Source organism: Anser cygnoides, chromosome 21 (genome assembly GCF_040182565.1).
Source record: "Anser cygnoides isolate HZ-2024a breed goose chromosome 21, Taihu_goose_T2T_genome, whole genome shotgun sequence".
Lineage (NCBI taxonomy): Eukaryota > Metazoa > Chordata > Aves > Anseriformes > Anatidae > Anser > Anser cygnoides.
This window is the reverse complement of record NC_089893.1, coordinates 3,343,027-3,358,864: the sequence shown is the minus strand read 5'-3', so window position 1 is coordinate 3,358,864 and position 15,838 is coordinate 3,343,027. Positions and strand designations below refer to the sequence as shown.

At 60.8% G+C, this 15,838-nt stretch overlaps 1 protein-coding gene across 3 annotated transcripts; it reads left to right on the top strand.

Annotated features, from left to right (window-relative positions):
* Nucleotides 1–871: 871 nt before the first annotated feature.
* On the top strand, nucleotides 872–10,659 carry TMPRSS13 (transmembrane serine protease 13). Of its 3 annotated transcripts, none has more exons than XM_048063451.2 (13): nucleotides 872–1,086; nucleotides 5,990–6,161; nucleotides 6,417–6,518; nucleotides 7,066–7,188; nucleotides 7,287–7,416; nucleotides 7,531–7,623; nucleotides 7,711–7,754; nucleotides 8,011–8,170; nucleotides 8,278–8,450; nucleotides 8,739–8,837; nucleotides 9,067–9,209; nucleotides 9,295–9,447; nucleotides 9,536–10,659. In XM_048063451.2, the coding sequence occupies exons 1-13, from the start codon at nucleotides 1,066–1,068 to the stop codon at nucleotides 9,548–9,550; spliced, it is 1,428 nt and encodes a 475-aa protein (XP_047919408.2). In that variant the 5' UTR covers nucleotides 872–1,065; the 3' UTR covers nucleotides 9,551–10,659. The 3 variants fall into 3 exon arrangements, with proteins under 3 accessions (XP_047919408.2, XP_047919409.2, XP_066837161.1); XM_048063452.2 differs by lacking the exon at nucleotides 872–1,086 and adding an exon at nucleotides 2,876–3,008 and having other exon boundaries at nucleotides 5,990–6,149; XM_066981060.1 differs by lacking the exon at nucleotides 872–1,086 and adding an exon at nucleotides 5,350–5,866.
* The last annotated feature ends 5,179 nt before the right edge of the window (nucleotides 10,660–15,838 follow it).

Here is a 15,838-nt window from a genome sequence, read left to right as displayed (position 1 = left end):
CCAGCCAAGGCTGCGTACCCTGGCCGGGGCTGAGAGCAGCATGGGGCATGTAAAACACCTGCAGCACCACCAGGAAGGACAGCATCGTTCCTCCCTGCCCTGCAGTGAGGAGCTGAGACCACAGAGCAGCTCCGAGCATCAGGGATCCAGTTACAGGTTCCCCACAGCCTCCTTGATCCCCTCTGCCCAGTGCTGGGGCAGCTGGGGCTGGGGGCAGCCGGGGGCATGGCACTGAGGGACATGGGTCTGGCCCCTGGGCTCCTGCATCCCGCACCGAGGCCAGTGTGCAGCTGGCCTTGGTGCTGCTCCCTCAGCCCGGCCCCACCTGGACGTCAGGGAGCACCCCGCTCTGCTGGGTCTTCTTCCCTTCCATCCAGATTTTGTGTTCCTGTTTACCCCAAATGTGAGTTCTGGGTAAACCAAAGCACCTCCAAGCCTGCACCCACAGAGGAAACCGAAGACCGTTGCTTTTTCCATGCACAATTTGAGCACATCGCTCCACCAGCAGATGAGTGAAAAAGCCTTGAGAGAAACAAGATGGCATCTCATGGCCCTTGCAACATGGCATTCTGACTGCCTGGTCACTGGGACGCAGGAGTGGGTTTTTGCTGGGGCTGTGCATCCCCTCCTGTCCCCAACCGGTGCTCGCAGTGCTCAGCCAGGGCAGGAGAGGTGTGGATGCATGGGGAGGGAGGATGGGGCAGGCAGCAGCCGGGAGAGCAGCAAGGAGCTGGCGGCAGAGCTCGGTGCCTGGGGTGCCCGGTGGGCATCTGCGTTCCCCTGGGGCCAGCCCTCACCAGGACCCTGGCCTGTGGCCGAGGCCAGTTCCTCTTGGGGAGCAGAGGCACCTGTTTTGCACGCCGTGCCTGGAGCAGTTGGGAAAGAGGCAGCGGTGGAGCCGGGCGGCAGGTCCGACTGGTTTCCCTCCTGGCGCTGGCACTGACGTACGAGCCCGCTCGCCAAACAGATCCTGCCCCGTCCCCGCGCACCTGACTTGGCGCCGCGCTGCGCACCGAAGGATGGCTGTGCCGCAGCTCTGACCCCAGCCCAGCCCCGCAGTGGCCCATGGAAGGGAAAACCTCGCCGGTAAGGCACGGGCAGCTCCCCCCTGCCCTGGGGCCGGCTGGGGCACTGCGGGTCGCTCTGGGGCCTGACCTCTTTGCTTCGGGTGTTTTGGGGCTGGTTCCTGTCCCCTGCTCCATGGGCTGTGGATGCTGGTGGGGGAAGGAGTGCAAAGAGCTGCCCACGGGGGCTCGGGTGCACTGAGGGGGGAGGAGGAGGAGGAGGAGGAGGAGGACTGCTGCCAGCATCCCTAGCACAAGCCCTGTGCTGTTGGAGGGGGTGTCAGGGACCCTCAGCCCCGCTGCTATTCCAGCCAGGAGGGATCTGTGCCTCGGGTGACTTGTGGAGGATGGGGGCCGGCTGGTGGCAGCCTGGTGAGCCAGACCCGCCGCCAGTGACACCTGCGGGGGCCACACTCTCCTGAGCCCTCAGCATTTTGGTGGCAGCACGCGGGTGGCCCCGGCTGCCCTCCCTGACCCGCTCTCCTGGCGGTTTTCCCCGCACTCTTTACAGGTTGGGTCGCTCAGGGTCGGCTCGGTTTCGGCTGCAGGGCCTCGCCGGGGTGCAACGAGCATCCCGTCATGGGGAAAACATCCCCGGCCGGCACGGGGCTCAGCCCGCCCAGGCGCGGCGCTGGGCAATTAGTGCACCGAGTGCTGCGGCTGCGCCAGCGCTGGCCGGAGCGTGCAGAGCCTCAGGGACGGGGCTGGAGGGGAGGCAGCGCCGGCAAGAGAGGTCACCCTGCTCCTGCCCCCCGGCACCGGGTGCCTCAGAGGCAGCCTGGAGCATGGGGAGCGGCCGCGGCCGCATCCTGGGCTCGTCGCCGTGCCGGGCAGCCTGCAGCCCTGTCCTTTTGTCAAGGCCCCGAGCTCAGGCTTGCCCGCCTCCAGCACCGTTTAGCTGCGCGACTCTGTCTGACAGCGGCACCAAAAGCAGGCAGCCGCATCGTTTCTTGGTGAGGCTGGGATGTGGATGCCTGCACATGGGGAAAATTGCCCAGTTCTGGGCATCCCTGGCAAACCTGGGATTTGTGGCGTGGATTAAATGGGCCATCGGGAGCCCTGGGTACTGCAGGAGAGTCACTTGGCCTGCCCGTGCCTCAGTTTGCCCATCTGTGGAATGGGGTGAGCAGTGATTACTCACCCCCTGCAACATTTTCTGATCTCTGCCTGAAGGGCTCTGCACACTGGCATAAGGCGACCTGTCCCTGGCCCAATTGGGCTGACTCAATCGGCACGGCTTGTCATCCGCGCTTGCAAAATGTCCCTTGCATGCTTCGAGATTTCGTTTCCCCGTGCGTGGCCCCTCTGTGGCACCTGGCTCCCACAGCTGGGGGGTGACCAGCGAGCCGGGGGGGGGCACAGCTCGGATTTGGGTTCTCCCAGGCTGGAAACACAGAGCCCCATGCAGAAACACAGTGCTGCGAGGGGACCAGAGACACCTGCAGGCTCGGGAGGGCTGGTCCCAGGTGTGCAGGGACAATGTCGCCGTTGTTCCCTCGCCGAGCTGACCTGGCACAGAAAATCAGCACTCCTCTGACAGGTGGAAGGCGATTCCCTGCCGGCGGCGGCGGGGTCTGGGCAGCAGGGAGGGGTTGTGAGAAGTGGCAGGAGGGCTCAGCTGGGAAAGATGATCGCTCATTCAGGCAGCTCCCTGCAGCTTATTTAAGCCGGGCTGCTTGCTGCTTGGTTTGATGCTTTGTTTTTCTGCATGGCTGCTCAACCCTGATGCTCCTCCAGGATGCTGCTGGGCCTCGGCTCCTGTTGCAACACCGCCGGTGCCGCCTGGCTTCCACTCTCCCTCCCACTCCGAAACTGCGGCTGATTGCTCTCGCTTCCCTCCCTTCCTTCCCCATCACACCTGGGTGCCGAGCCTCCCGCCCGCCTTTCCCCTGGGATTCCCAGCCTGGTGTGGGCTTGGTGGCTCCATCCCAGGTGGAGCTGGAGGTGAGCGAGCAGGGTCTGGGCTCTGCCACGGAGGGGATGGATGGCCCCAGGGCTCATGCCTGAAGCTTGGGTGCTTTCCGCAACCCTACTCAGAGCCCTGATGCAGAGCTGAGTCGAGAAGGGCCGAGGTGCTGTGTGTGTGCAGGCTGAGCCGTGGGTTGTGTGCGGGCAGGCGCGATTCCCTCTCGCTGTGCCAGGGGCAGAGCAGGGTCCCAGCCGGCCCTGCCGGGGCACTCCCGAGCCCCCACCTCTGCTTGCACCAAAGCACGGAAATTACCGGCTCTCCTTCTTCTGCCTGACTTTTAGGCTAAAAGCCACAACAGTGTGAAATGTTCTTGCAGCCGGTGGAACATTTGCAGTGAGGACGTCAGAAAAAAATGGCTCAAACCACAGCCGCACGTGTGAGAGAGGCTCTGCTCTGAGTCTGACTTTTATTCAAAAGGCAGCAAAGGATGAGTAAAGGTTTTGTGGGCAGCAGCTACAGCTCTCTCGTCGGGGCAGCACACGCTCCTTGGCAGAAATATCATCCTTGTAAAGCCACTGCTGTTTGTGCTCTGTGCCAGTGGCCACCCAACACTAACCAGTTGTGCTGGTTGCTGGGAGCCCTGATAAAACTTTTGTTAGCTTCTCTGATAGAGCTCAAAAAAAAAATATTTGGACTTTAGACTGTTGAGGAAATCAGTAGCTAATAGTTCACCCGAGTGTAAGAAAGGGCATGCGCTTCCTGCTAAGCAGTAATAAGAGCAATTGGAGCTATAGTGGACGTAAATGCTGACCTGGAATGCTTGTGACCCGGAGCTGGAGATGCTTTAGCACCCAGCAGCGCTGGCCCCTGGTGAAGTGGGGTTGTTTTTTGTGCGATGGTGAGCTTTGTCCTTCCCAGCACCGTGATCCTGCTCATCTGATAACTGCAACGCTACACCTGCTGCAGGAGGAGACGTGCAAAATACCAGATATGTGGCGATAGCTCGCAAACGCCGCCGTAAAAGATATCGTGGGTTTTTACAAAAACCCCATTGATGCGTAGGAAAAGCTTTTTCTGGGAAGGGTTTCTGGCACCTGCTCTTTGTTTTATTTGTGCAGTGCAGGACCTGGTGCAGCTCAGCTTTTCCTGCTGGTTGGACACGCTTTCTGACAGCAGGTGGAAGGCTGCCCGGGGATTTTTCATGGTGCAACGCTTTCTGCAACAGCCTGCATCCCGCCGGGGACTGCTCAGGGAAAGCAACCCAGGGCTCACCTGGAGAGCCCTCGGCAGCGCAGCGCTGGTGTCCCTGCCTTGCACCCGGGGCTGCTGTGAAAGTCTGGCATGGGGAACACCGGGCTTTGGCTGCAGGCTGAGCACCTCCCGGCGTGCTGTGGCCACGGGGTGGGTGATGTGGAGCAGGGAGGTGGCTCTGGGCAACCAGGAGGCATTAGCGGTGCGGTGCCGCGGCCCTGCGGGTGGAGGTCTGTGCCGGCAGGGCTGGGTGCTCCTGCTGGGCAGCCCTGGGTGCTGTGCCAGAGCTCACAGCAGGCACAAAAGTGCCGTTCAGGGTTTCTCCCTCCACCAGCACGGTTTTCAGTGTGGGGCGGCTGTGGCAGACCCCGCACGGGCAGCGTGTGGCCACGCCGGGTGCATGACTCAGGGGTTAATGCCCAGGAAGTGACAGCGCCGCATTGCAAGGAAGGGCACAGCCGTATTTACAAAGCATGAGCCTGAGCAGGCTCCCGACGTGCTCATTAGGGCCCTGGGCTCCCAGCAGGAAACGTGAGGGCAGGGAAAATCCAGCTGGAAAGGGGGACGTAGTGGCAGTGCCAGTGGCACCTGGAGCTTCGCTGTCACTGTGCTGTCCCTCTCCCAGGTGCTTCTTGCTGGGATCGTTTTCTGGTCGGAGGGAAATGTGATCCCCAGCATCTGCGGGGCCAGAATGCAGAGAGAGACTCGGAGGGGTGTGTTTATCCCATCTCCTGACGGGCACAGTGGCCCCCTGGGCTGGGGGCTTGAGTCCCTGAGCTGGCTGTGCTCTGCTGCCAGCAAATGCAGGCTCCGGATCTGCTTTGTCCCCCTCCTCCTTTGGGACAACTTGGTCTAAATTTTGTCTGGTTCTTGTTTACAGCTGGCCTACCTCAACCAGTGCAGTGCCAGCAGTGGTCACGGCTCGGTGAGGCAGGGAGGAGGCAGGCAGGAGGCAAGCAGCAGCCTGCAGGGAGCCGCGCACAGGCCGGCCCGTCACTGCCCTGCTCCGGCTGACCGCGTCCTCTGCACGTCTGTAAGGTGCACAGCCACGGCTTGTGGCCAAAAATGTGCCTGGGATTTTACAAATGAGAGGACGATGGTGTAGGAAACAGTGCTTGTGGCGGGCTGCATGCACAGCAGGTCCCTAAAGGAAAGCGAGAGGCTCCTGCTTATGGAGCTGATCAAAACTGGGGAAGCTCCTGGAGGAGAACATCTGGCGGAAAGGAAACAAATACATTTTCTTTTGCGAATTCACAGATCAGGAGTGACACAACGGCAGAACAGCATTCCAGGGTGCAGGATGTTTCAGGGCTTGGAAAACACCGATTATTAACTATTACTAAATAACAGTTGGAAATTGCAGTGTATTTTTCAAATGGCTAATTAAAGATAGATGCATAAATTGGGGCACTAGCCCCGTGGAACTGGGCCACGGTGTGACTGCCCCAATGCCAAACGCCCACTTGATTGCTCCCATCGAAGCTATCAGTTGGGAAAATTTGGCCAGCAGCCTCCACAGGGGGCTGAGCTCTGTGACAGGGAGTTTTTCAGCCTTCCCAGATGGGGTACAGAAAGAGGCCCCTCCTCAGTAACTCTCCGTGCTCCCCACGGTGCTGTGGGTGAATATCCTCCCGCGGCGAAGGTTGGTGGTGCCGGGGAGCTCGGCTCTGAATGGACTTTGGTTTTGTTTTGGGCAGCGGGTGGCAGCCGTGGGGACACCCCAGTGGGTGACAGTCACTGCCACAGCGGTGTCCTCTGCTCGCAGACCACGGCATCGCCCAGCAGCGTCCCTCCCAGCCTCCATGCCTCTGCGGCCAGCAGCATCTTCAGCATCCGACCTCCGCAGCCTCGAGAAAACGTCCTTGGCATTAGCTTCAAGCCCTACAGCCCAGATTCCGGCCCGGCCCCGGCCCCCTGCACGACCTGTGAGAGCACACGTAAGATGACGGTGTCGAGGGTCACCTCTGGCCTCCCTGGCCTGGGGCAGCCCCTTGCCCGGTCCCCCGGGGAGGGAGGGAGGCAGAAAATGCATCCCTGTGCCCACTGCTGGCACGAGCCTCAGCCACCAGCTGGTGATGCCGTGGGGGTGTCAGGGGTGCTGCAGGGCACATGCTGGGGGGGGGGGGCAGCAGGGTCTGGGTGACCCAGGGAGGCTGTGGCTCCCCCCGACCCAGCCTCCATCCCACTGCCAGGATCCTCGATGTTCAGAGCTCCCTGCATGAGCCAGCGGCGGCTTGCGCTCATCTTCTGCGTCTCCGTCCTCATCGTGCTGCTCGTCGCCCTCATCCTGCTGTGTGAGTGCGGGCCCGGGGGCACCCTGGGGGCCGAAAGGAGCTCGGAGGAGGGGGCACGGGGCAGGGATCGCTCCCGCAGCCCCCAGCCAACGCGCTCCGGGCTGTGCGCGATCTGCATCCCGCTGGAGGGCAGGCTGGGAGGGCTGGCAGGGAGATGCACGCTTCCCATTTTCTGAGTTTTCCTGACATCTGGCGGACAGGAGGGAGCGCAGCTTTCCAGGGAAGTGGCTGGCCCCGGGCAGCCCCGCTGCTTTCTGTGTGCTGCTCGCTGCGGGCTGAGCGCAGCCTCCCCAGGAGCCAAGGAGAAGTGGGGCGAGAGGCGTGCAGCCGAGTTCCTGCTGGGTGGGCTCTGGGGGATGCTCAGGGCTGGCCAGCCCTTCCCCAGCCCTGGAGAATGGAGCCCGGCTTGAGCAGCAGCCCTGCACCCATGCTGCTTGGTGTCTGGAAGGCCCGGTGCATGTTTCTGACCCCAGGACCCCATCTGGGTGGGCTCACCACACCTTGCCCGCGGTGGGTCCCAGCCTCACACCCGTGCCCCTGCTTGCAGTTATGTTCTGGCGGTCGCAAACCGGCATCGTGTACAAGGAGCCCGCCGAGAGCTGCAAGGACAGCCCCGTGCGCTGCAACGGCGTCGTCGACTGCTCGCAGAGGAGCGACGAGCTGGGCTGCGGTGAGGCAGCGGGGACAGGGAGGTGAAATTCCCTGTGCCCAGGGAGAGGGAGACCCTTGGCACCGGGCACCGCTAACCCCCCTGCTCCAACCCCACAGTGCGGTTCGGGGCCGACCAGTCCCTGCTCCACGTCTACTCCAGCACCGAAAGCCAGTGGCTGCCGGTGTGCAGCAGCGCCTGGAACGAGTCCTTCTCCAGAAAGACGTGCCGGCAGCTGGGCTTTCAGAAGTAATTCCTCCCACCCCGCTGCGTGCTCTGCTCTTTGCCCCAGCCTTGTGGTTTCACCCAGGAGGGCTTTGTCCAGCGCTGTTGTCTCACCGCCTCTCTCCTCTCTCCTCCCAGCGCATCGCAGACAGAATACATCCCCCTGCACGTCGCCGGCAAGAGCCTCACGGTGACGAACGAGCGCGACACCATCCAGCAGAGCCTCAACAGGTAGTGGGCAGCCCCTGCCCTGCCCCAGTGCTGCAGGGCTGCGCTGGGGCTGGGGCTGAGGCCGCGTCCCCCTCTTCTCTCCCACAGCTCCCAGTGTCTCACGGGAAAGTACGTCTCCCTGCGATGCACAAGTAAGCGGGCTGGCTGGCCAGGCACACGGACAAGGGCAGGCAAGGCCGAACAAACGCCTGGGGGAGCGTTTTCCTGCTGTCTTTGCAATGGGTTGGGCAAATGGGGCATTTTCCAAGAAAATTTTGGGGTAATGCAAAGGGATGAGGATTGCACTCCCACGTTGTCTGCTGGGCCACCGAGCACCGCTGGGGGGGAACTGTGGCACGCATCCTCCAGGGCTCGCCCCCTCTCTGAGCCCTTCGCTCTCCCCTCCAGCCTGCGGGCAGAGGATTTTGGGCCGGATCATCGGAGGGAAGGAAACCTCAGTGAGCAAGTGGCCCTGGCAGGTCAGCGTGCAGTACGGGCCCATCCACATCTGCGGAGGCACCATCATCGGCGCGCAGTGGGTGCTCACGGCAGCGCACTGCTTCTTCATGTGAGTGCTGCTGGGTGCCGGCAGCCCTGGTGCTGGTGCTGGGCACAGCCCTGTAGCCCTCACATCTCACCCCCTGCTGATTTCCACCACCACCACCCCCCCCCCAGGAACAGCATGAAGATCCTGGACGACTGGAAGGTGTACGGGGGGGTCTCAGACCTCAAGCAGCACACAGAGGGCATCCCCGTCTCCCAGGTCATCATCAACTCCAACTACAGCGACGACCACGATGACTACGACATTGCTCTCATGAAGCTGTCCCGGCCACTGACGCTCTCAGGTGAGGGTCTCCGATGGCTCTGCCCTGGGGTTGGCCTGGATAGGTGGTGCTGGGCTGGGGGCAGAGGGAGCTGGGGGCCCGTGGGGCTCTGCTGTGCCACTCATGGTGCCCCATGTGGACTGCACGGCTGGGGGCAGGCGGGGACCCTGCCGGGGTCAGTGCGGATGGGAGCATTTCCTGCACCCCACGCTCCTCCCTAGCTGCAGGGCTGGTGACTACGGCTGTTATTTTGCTCCCGGCTGACTCACCCCTCTCTTCTCGCCTGGTTTTCATCACGCCTCCCTCCAGCTCAGGTGCGCCCGGCCTGTCTCCCCATGCACGGCCAGCGATTCCAGACAGGCAGGTCCTGCTTCATCACTGGCTTTGGGAAGACCAGGGAGAACGAAGGTGAGGGAGGATGCCGGCTGGGCCACAGAGTGGTCCTGTGCACCCCAGCACATGCGAGGAGTGAGCACGTTTCTGCTGTGGTTTGAGGGCCGTTCCCTGCAGGGCTGGTGCACAGCAGGTGCCCTCCTGGTTGCACACATCTGTGAGAAATGGCAGCTTGCTCCCTGAGAGGACTGGGGGCAGCGGGGGGACGAGGCTCACCCTGCCCCACGGCTCCTCTGCCTTGCAGAAAACACCTCCCCGAAGCTGCGGGAGGCCGAGGTGAAGCTCATTGACTACAAGATCTGCAACAGCGACAAGGTGTACGAGGGCTACCTGACCCCACGGATGATGTGCGCTGGGTACCTGCAGGGGGGGAAGGATGCGTGCCAGGTGAGCTGGGGGCACAGGGTCCCCACCAGGTGACACAGGGCAGAGCTGCCTGCTTTTCCTCACCTCTCTGCCCCCCTTGTGCCAGGGTGACAGCGGAGGGCCCCTGGTCTGCGAGGACAACGGCCGCTGGTACGTGGCCGGGGTGACGAGCTGGGGTACGGGATGCGGCCAGAGGAACAAGCCTGGGGTCTACACACGTGTGACGAAGCTCCTCAGCTGGATATACAGCAAAATGGAGGTGAGGCCACCTGGCGGGGCTGCGTGCATGGAGAGGGGATGGATCCAGCCTGGCCCTGGCGTCTGACCCTGTCCTCTCTCCCTTGCAGAGCGAGAACGACTAAGGCCGGGCTGGAACCCGCACGGCTGCGCCGGCTGGCACCGGCCCCCTCACTTTGCTGCCGCCAGGGCGAGATGTGCCAGCAGCTGTGTGCCCCCACATCTCCGGACTGCCCTCACTGATGGGGATCTGCCACTGCCCAGACCGAAACTGCGGCACCTCTAGAGTGCCCCTGCCCTAGCTGGGGCAAGGGAGGTGGCTGGAGGTGGCCGGCGGTGGCTCTGCCTGGTGCTGCCGGTGCTGGATGTGCCAGCTCCGAGCCACCTTGCCTGGCACCTGCGGCTCTTGTCCTGTAAAAATAGAAGTGTCCGCACTGCGGTGCCACGTAAATGCTCACCAGCAGGGCAGGGGCATGGCCAGCGGCCGAGGGGCTGCTGCCCATCCACGCGGAGGAGGATGTGGATGCAAAGCAGGAGCAGGAAAGCCGCAGGGTGCCTGTGGCAAGGGAGCCCCTTCCTCTGCACGCTGCGGGGACAGCTGAGCAGGGAGCCCCCAGGCGCAGCTATGGCATCTGCTGAGGGGGAGCGGTGGTCGCTCCCACATGTGCAGATAGGCTTAGGAAGCGCCTTTTAAATGAAGTTCCTCCCCATCAGATAAAAGCCCATATATTTATTTTTCTATGCTGTGGAAATGGTCTGTGCAAGCACTCACTGCTGGAACTGCATGCAGCCGCTCTCGGGTCCCCACTGCCCCAAAAGGATTTCGGCAGAGCGAGGGGCAGGCCTGTGGTCCCAGGGAGCTGCGGTGACAGAAGCCAAAACCCGAGGTGGAGCATGAAGGAAAGCAGCCCCCCTTCCACTTGCGGCATCTCCCTGTTGCTGGCTCAGTAACTGGTGCCGGATTTCTTCATCTCACCTGCTCAGCACCCAGGGATGGTGTAGCCTACCTTGCCTGGGGCCACGCTGCACTCTGTCCCCAAAGGAAACATCCACGCTCAGCCCATGCCTCAGAGCAGATGTTTTGAGGCATGCACCTGTGGATGGATGGACGGACGGACGGATGGATGGATGCATGGATGGAAGGAAGCTCCTCCAGTGCGTGGTCGGCTGCGGAGGTCCCTCGTGTGCCCGGCTGCCCCGCACTGCTCTCAATAAACGTTTCGGTAGTGCTCCATGCAGACGGCTCTTTGGGACCTGCTGGGGGAAGCTGCTGGGCCCAGACCCAGGCTGGGGCAGTGCCGTGTGGCTGCGGGACTGCCCCCTCCTCCTGGCTCGCTGGGCTCCAGCACCAAGGCCATGCGTGCAGCAGGGGGTGCAGTGAGGATGGAGCAAGGAAGGGGCTTGAGACACGTGCTGCCACGCAGTGCATGTGCAGAGAGGTCAGCACCCATTGCACACTGGCTCCTGGGTTTTTTTTTCATGGAGGTGCAGGTGACGGAGCAGCAGGAGGGTCAGGGCTTGGGCAAACATCTCCCTCTGAAGCATCCCCAGCCGTGGGGGCTGCAGCACTTTATGACACAGGGATCAGCGGCACTGTCTTTGAAACAGCCTGGAGCTGCCTCGCATCCGTCCCAGCACCCTGCCTCTGCCCCTCGGAGCTGCTGCTTCCTTCCCTGGGGGGCGGTGGCTGGGCAGGGGGGAGCCGACCCGGGGCAGAGGGCTCAGCACCGCAGGATGCAGCACATCCTGTGGAGGAGGTGCAGAAATCAGCTCCCCAGAGATGTGAACGCAGGACTTCCCAGGGCCAGGCAGCCACTTTCTGACCCGTTTCTCCCCCAGCTGGCCCAGAGAGGCAGCTGGTTGACCCTTGGTGCTGTGGGGGGGCTCCTTGCACACCACAGATGGCCACCTCTGGCCTTGCACGGCCGTGGGAGGTGCAGGGAATACCTGCCAAGCAAAGCCGAGAAGCTGCCGTGGTGCGTGGGCAGCCGCAGGCGTGTCCCTGTCCTCTCCTCGCTTCCCGGGAGCGCCCGCAGGTTCCCAGAACGCCCGCCCACCGGGGACAAGGCTCTGGCACGCCGAGGGCTGTGGTTTGCAGTTGAATTTTGGGATAACTGCTTTAAGTCTGGCTCTGCGTGTGCAGAAAGCACCTACCTCCCCCCGGCCCCGGAGCCGGCCCCAGGGGGCCGGGCAGCGCTTGGTGGTGGCTCTCACCCTGCACCCAGACAATGCGAGTTCTTGCCTTTTGGGAAGCCCTGAGTCAGCCTGACCTCAAACAGCTTTTCAAAGAAGCAACGCAGAAACCTCCCACGACGTGCTCTGAGGCTGCTTTGAAGGCGCGGAGGCCAAGGGAAGGTTTTTGGCTCACTTTACAATGGCCCTGCAGCTCAGCCAGTGCAGGGAGGGGACCTGCTGCAGCTCGGGGCAGGGAGCGATTTGTTCCTGCGGACGTGGAGCTGGAGCAGCAGTCTTGCTCTGACAGCTGCCGCTGGTAGAATAGCACTGAAAACCACGGCTAAAAATGGGAACGTGAAGAAGAGCCAAGGGCCAACGTGCCGCAGCGGCCACAGGGCGCTGGGCTGTACAGGGCAGACCTGGCAGCCCCGCGGTGCTGGGCTGGCACCAGGCTGGGTGCATCGGCAGCGCTGCTCCGTGCCTCCTGCTTGTGTCCCTGGGGACAGGAGGTGCCACGGGGCAGCAGGGCTTTGGCTCCCGTGCACCGAGCAGCCCGTTTGCTGATGGTTACTGCCAGCTGCTCCGCATGCGGGCTAGGGAAGGCAATGATTTTTACCAGAACGAAGGCAGCTGGGCTGGGATACGGACAGGGGCTCCGCACGGCTCCCCTGTTTTATGCCGGTCTGATTAAATCGTGAGCTCCCTGGGATTTGAGTTACAAGCGCCAGCTCACATTTGTACAAAGGCACTCTGGGATCTCTGCGTTTCTGCTCGTAAAAGTCGCAGTGTGCAGCACAGAGCAGCAGCTCATAATGTTTTATTGCTGTCTGAGATGGCATGTTGGAGAAACAGATCTTCTGAAAGAGAATAAAGCAAAAATTGGAGCCCAATAAGAGCTGATCTTGCTGGAACTATGTTCCTGGTAATGGGGCCATTTCGGTGCATGGAGGACCTGCACCTCTGCTGAGGATTTCACCTCCTCACAGGTTATTACTCCTCCGCTCTCTGAAATAGCCTCTCAAAGCAGAGAAGTGATTGCAGACCCTAATACAAATTTAATTTATTTCTTCTAAACCTGACATCCAGTGGTCTCTCCTGCCAGGCTCACAGAAAGCTGTGCTGTGTTTCCCCAGGGGCTGAAGTTTTCTAACCAGATTAGAAGCGATTAGTTTCTCGTGCAGCTGCCTGGCCAGGGGTTTTATGCTCTGCTGTTCCCAAAGAAAACACGGTGCAGATGCAGCAGATGCCTCGGGCACATCTTCCTCTCCGCTCCTGGAGCACCTGAGCAAACAGCTCCTCTTTTCCATCGTCCAGCACGGCACGGGCAGGGCAGGAGCTGGGCCAGGACCTGCTGGGTGAGACATTTCCCCTTCTCCCTGCCCGGTGCCCCTCGCACTGTGCCTCGCCGAGCGCCCTGCCAGGAGAAGGATTTGCTCTCTGCTGTGGCTCATCTCTTGCACCAAACAATTTTTTCCATGTATCCAGTTTGTCAGGAGCTGAGGGCGGACATCTCAGTGGGGTTTGGGATAATCCGGTGCATTTCGATGGTGGTTGTCTGCGCAGCCCCAGCTTCGGTGCTGCTCTCAGCAAGCCCTGCCTGTGGGGGGATGTTCGCGGTGGGCAAACACCTCCAGCAGGGCTGGGCCCTGCTCGCTCCTCTGCGTCTTCCGATCCACATCTGGCCGGGCTGTCTCCGTGTTCCTCTGTGCTCTGAAAATCACAGGCCAGCATCCCCAAGGAACAGAAATTACAGAAATGCAGTCTGACCGGCACCATGTGAATCACCGCCCATTAGTGGTGTTTTTCCCAAACTCTCCTTTTATAGCTCTCTGTTCGGTCGTGTCAAAGCTGATTTGTTTATAGGGTTTCAGAGATGACGTTTCTCTCCAAAAATGTTTTGTGGAGAAGAATCTTCAGATTGGTTCCCTCCTGCACTGGGTAACATCACCGCTTGGCATGGAGTCGCTGAACTTCAGCTTGTGCAATCCCCAGGCTGGCTGTGCTCTGTTAGTGAGCGCGGACTTGAGAAGCTTTAATACCGTCTGCTGCTTTGTTGTTTCCTCCCAGGATCACTCAGACCACAAGGAATGGCTTAGGCCTAATGCAGGAAGATGCTGTTGGGTTAAAAGTAGCCGTATGGCTCTGCACAACTTGGCACTGGGCACTGCTCCAGGCATCCCTATGCGAGGTGGAGACAGAATTTGTCCCCTTCCAGCATCACCGCGGGGCTCCAGCCTTGCTCTAATCCCAGCAAACCTGGACCCTGGTTTAAAGTTACCGTACTGCAGCGCTGCTTTATTCCAAGGCCTCTGGGATGGGCTTTCCTGCTCCCAACCCAAACATCTCATCACGGCTAAAATTAGCACAGGCTCTGACAAAGAAACGCCCAGTGTGCAGGGCTCTGGCCGGCTGGGGGGAGCTCCAGGACAAGCGGGGTGCATTGCGGGGGGAGGCGGCAGGCAGGGACGACATATTGGAGGTCGTATTTTAAGTATTATATTTTTGGTATTTTAAAGCAATATTTTTGGTATTTATTTTTAAGGCGATATTTTTGGTATTTTAAGGCAAGAAAAGTCTGAATGGAGAACGCGTGGCACTGAGGCCCTGCTAAATCAGAAAGGGCTCCTGCTGCTCCCTGCCCCTTCCCACAGCTCTCTCCTGTCTCTCGGTCTCCTGACCCACTCTCGTGGCCATCTGTGAGTAGGAGAAATGGCCAAACACCCCGAGAAAGGTCTTACAATCGGAGGGGAAAGTTCTGGAGAGCAAGCGGCTCCTCTCCCTCCCTTCTCCCTGGGAAGGCGCCTGCCCCGCGCTGATCCCTTTCTCTCCAGCGTAAGACAACCCACACCGAGATGAAATCATGTCCTCGCTAAAGCTCCTGGCAATGTTCCCACCGACTCGAATAGCACGAGGCAGTCACCCCAGCCCCTTCGCTAGCATAAATCAGCGTCGCCTACATTACACCAACAAAAGGTTTGGCCCCAGTTCGACAGAAAATGAGCCCCTGCTCCTTCAGGTTCCCTCCAGCAGGGATGGCTGTGCCGTGCGAGTGCTGGCTGCTGGAGCAGCTTCCCTCCGTGGGAGCAGCCTGGTGGCCCCTCGGCTTGCGGCGCTCACAGCCTGCTTGCTGATCCACCTGAGTTAGTACAGAAAATAAGCCTACAGAGACAATTTTTTACGATTCTGCTTGCCTTGGGCAGCGCCTGGGAAATTTGTGAATAAAGGGAATAAAGATACTAGAACAAAAGGAGAAAGCACCAATTATCCAGCGCTGCAGGAGCTGCAGCCAGCCAGCATCTCCTGGCCATGGCCAATGCTGGGGCTATGAGCCCGCACCCCTGCAGGCACCCAGCGCCCTTGCTGCCATCCCCAGGCATGACCATGGCACCAAAATATTTTGTTGTGTGCGGTGGATAATAACAGCTGAGGGCTGGGTAAGGTCAGAGAAGCCCCAAACTTGATTATAACTGCTCCATCCCTGCCTCCCTCACTGCAGGGTGACTGACAGCGTTATCATGTTATCCCAGCGCATTACAAAGACGTGACGTTGTCCAGCTCCTCTGTGTTGGTCTGTATCTCCTGCCCCTTCTGCATAATTGCCTTGAAATGCCAGGGCTGGTTTATCTTCTTTTTAGATTTTACTGGAAACTGGGAAATGAGCGCGCGGTGCAATATGTGCCATTATTGTCCGTGAGGCTGATTTCTATCTCAGATGCATTTGAGTTATTAGGGGAGGAACCGTCTTGGCGGTGATGGCATTGCCCAAGTGTTTTTCCATGAAGAAATGGCTCTCCAGGGCAGCATGGGGGCCGAGCAGACACGGGTGTGCCGGCCTGGCCTGATGGGGAGTGGAGCCCGGTGGTGCCCACCTCTCACCCCAGCTCCAGCTAAGCCCAGAGGGTCAGCTTTCTGCTTTCTGCTTTCTGCAGCTGGTGGACCTGGGGAGAGTGAAAACAGGGAGCAGGTCCTGAGCACCCCTGGGGGCAAAGCGGGTGCTGTCGGGCTGGAAGTGGCCCCCGAGAGCCACCCAAGCCCTGCACAGCGGACCACCCGGCAGCGTGATCCCCTTCGGCTGCCTGACGGCTCTCGGGGGGTGGTGGGCAAGAAGGCAAAGCCCCCACTGCACGGCCCCCACCTGCAGCTGGACACCTTGGGGGCAGAGTGGGTGCTGGGGGCAAGCTGTGCCCATCCCCAAGCCCCCATCCCCAAGCCCCGAGCCCCCATCCCCGAGCCCCTGG

What these genes read in the sequence shown, in the direction of transcription:
- TMPRSS13 (XM_048063451.2), top strand. Translation starts at nt 1,066, where the DNA reads ATGGAAGGGAAAACCTCGCCG. An exon ending in TGGAAGGGAAAACCTCGCCG is followed by an intron (nt 1,087 to 5,989) that starts GTAAGGCACGGG and finishes CTCTGCTCGCAG; the next exon opens with ACCACGGCATCGCCCAGCAG. An exon ending in GAGCGACGAGCTGGGCTGCG is followed by an intron (nt 7,189 to 7,286) that starts GTGAGGCAGCGG and finishes CCAACCCCACAG; the next exon opens with TGCGGTTCGGGGCCGACCAG.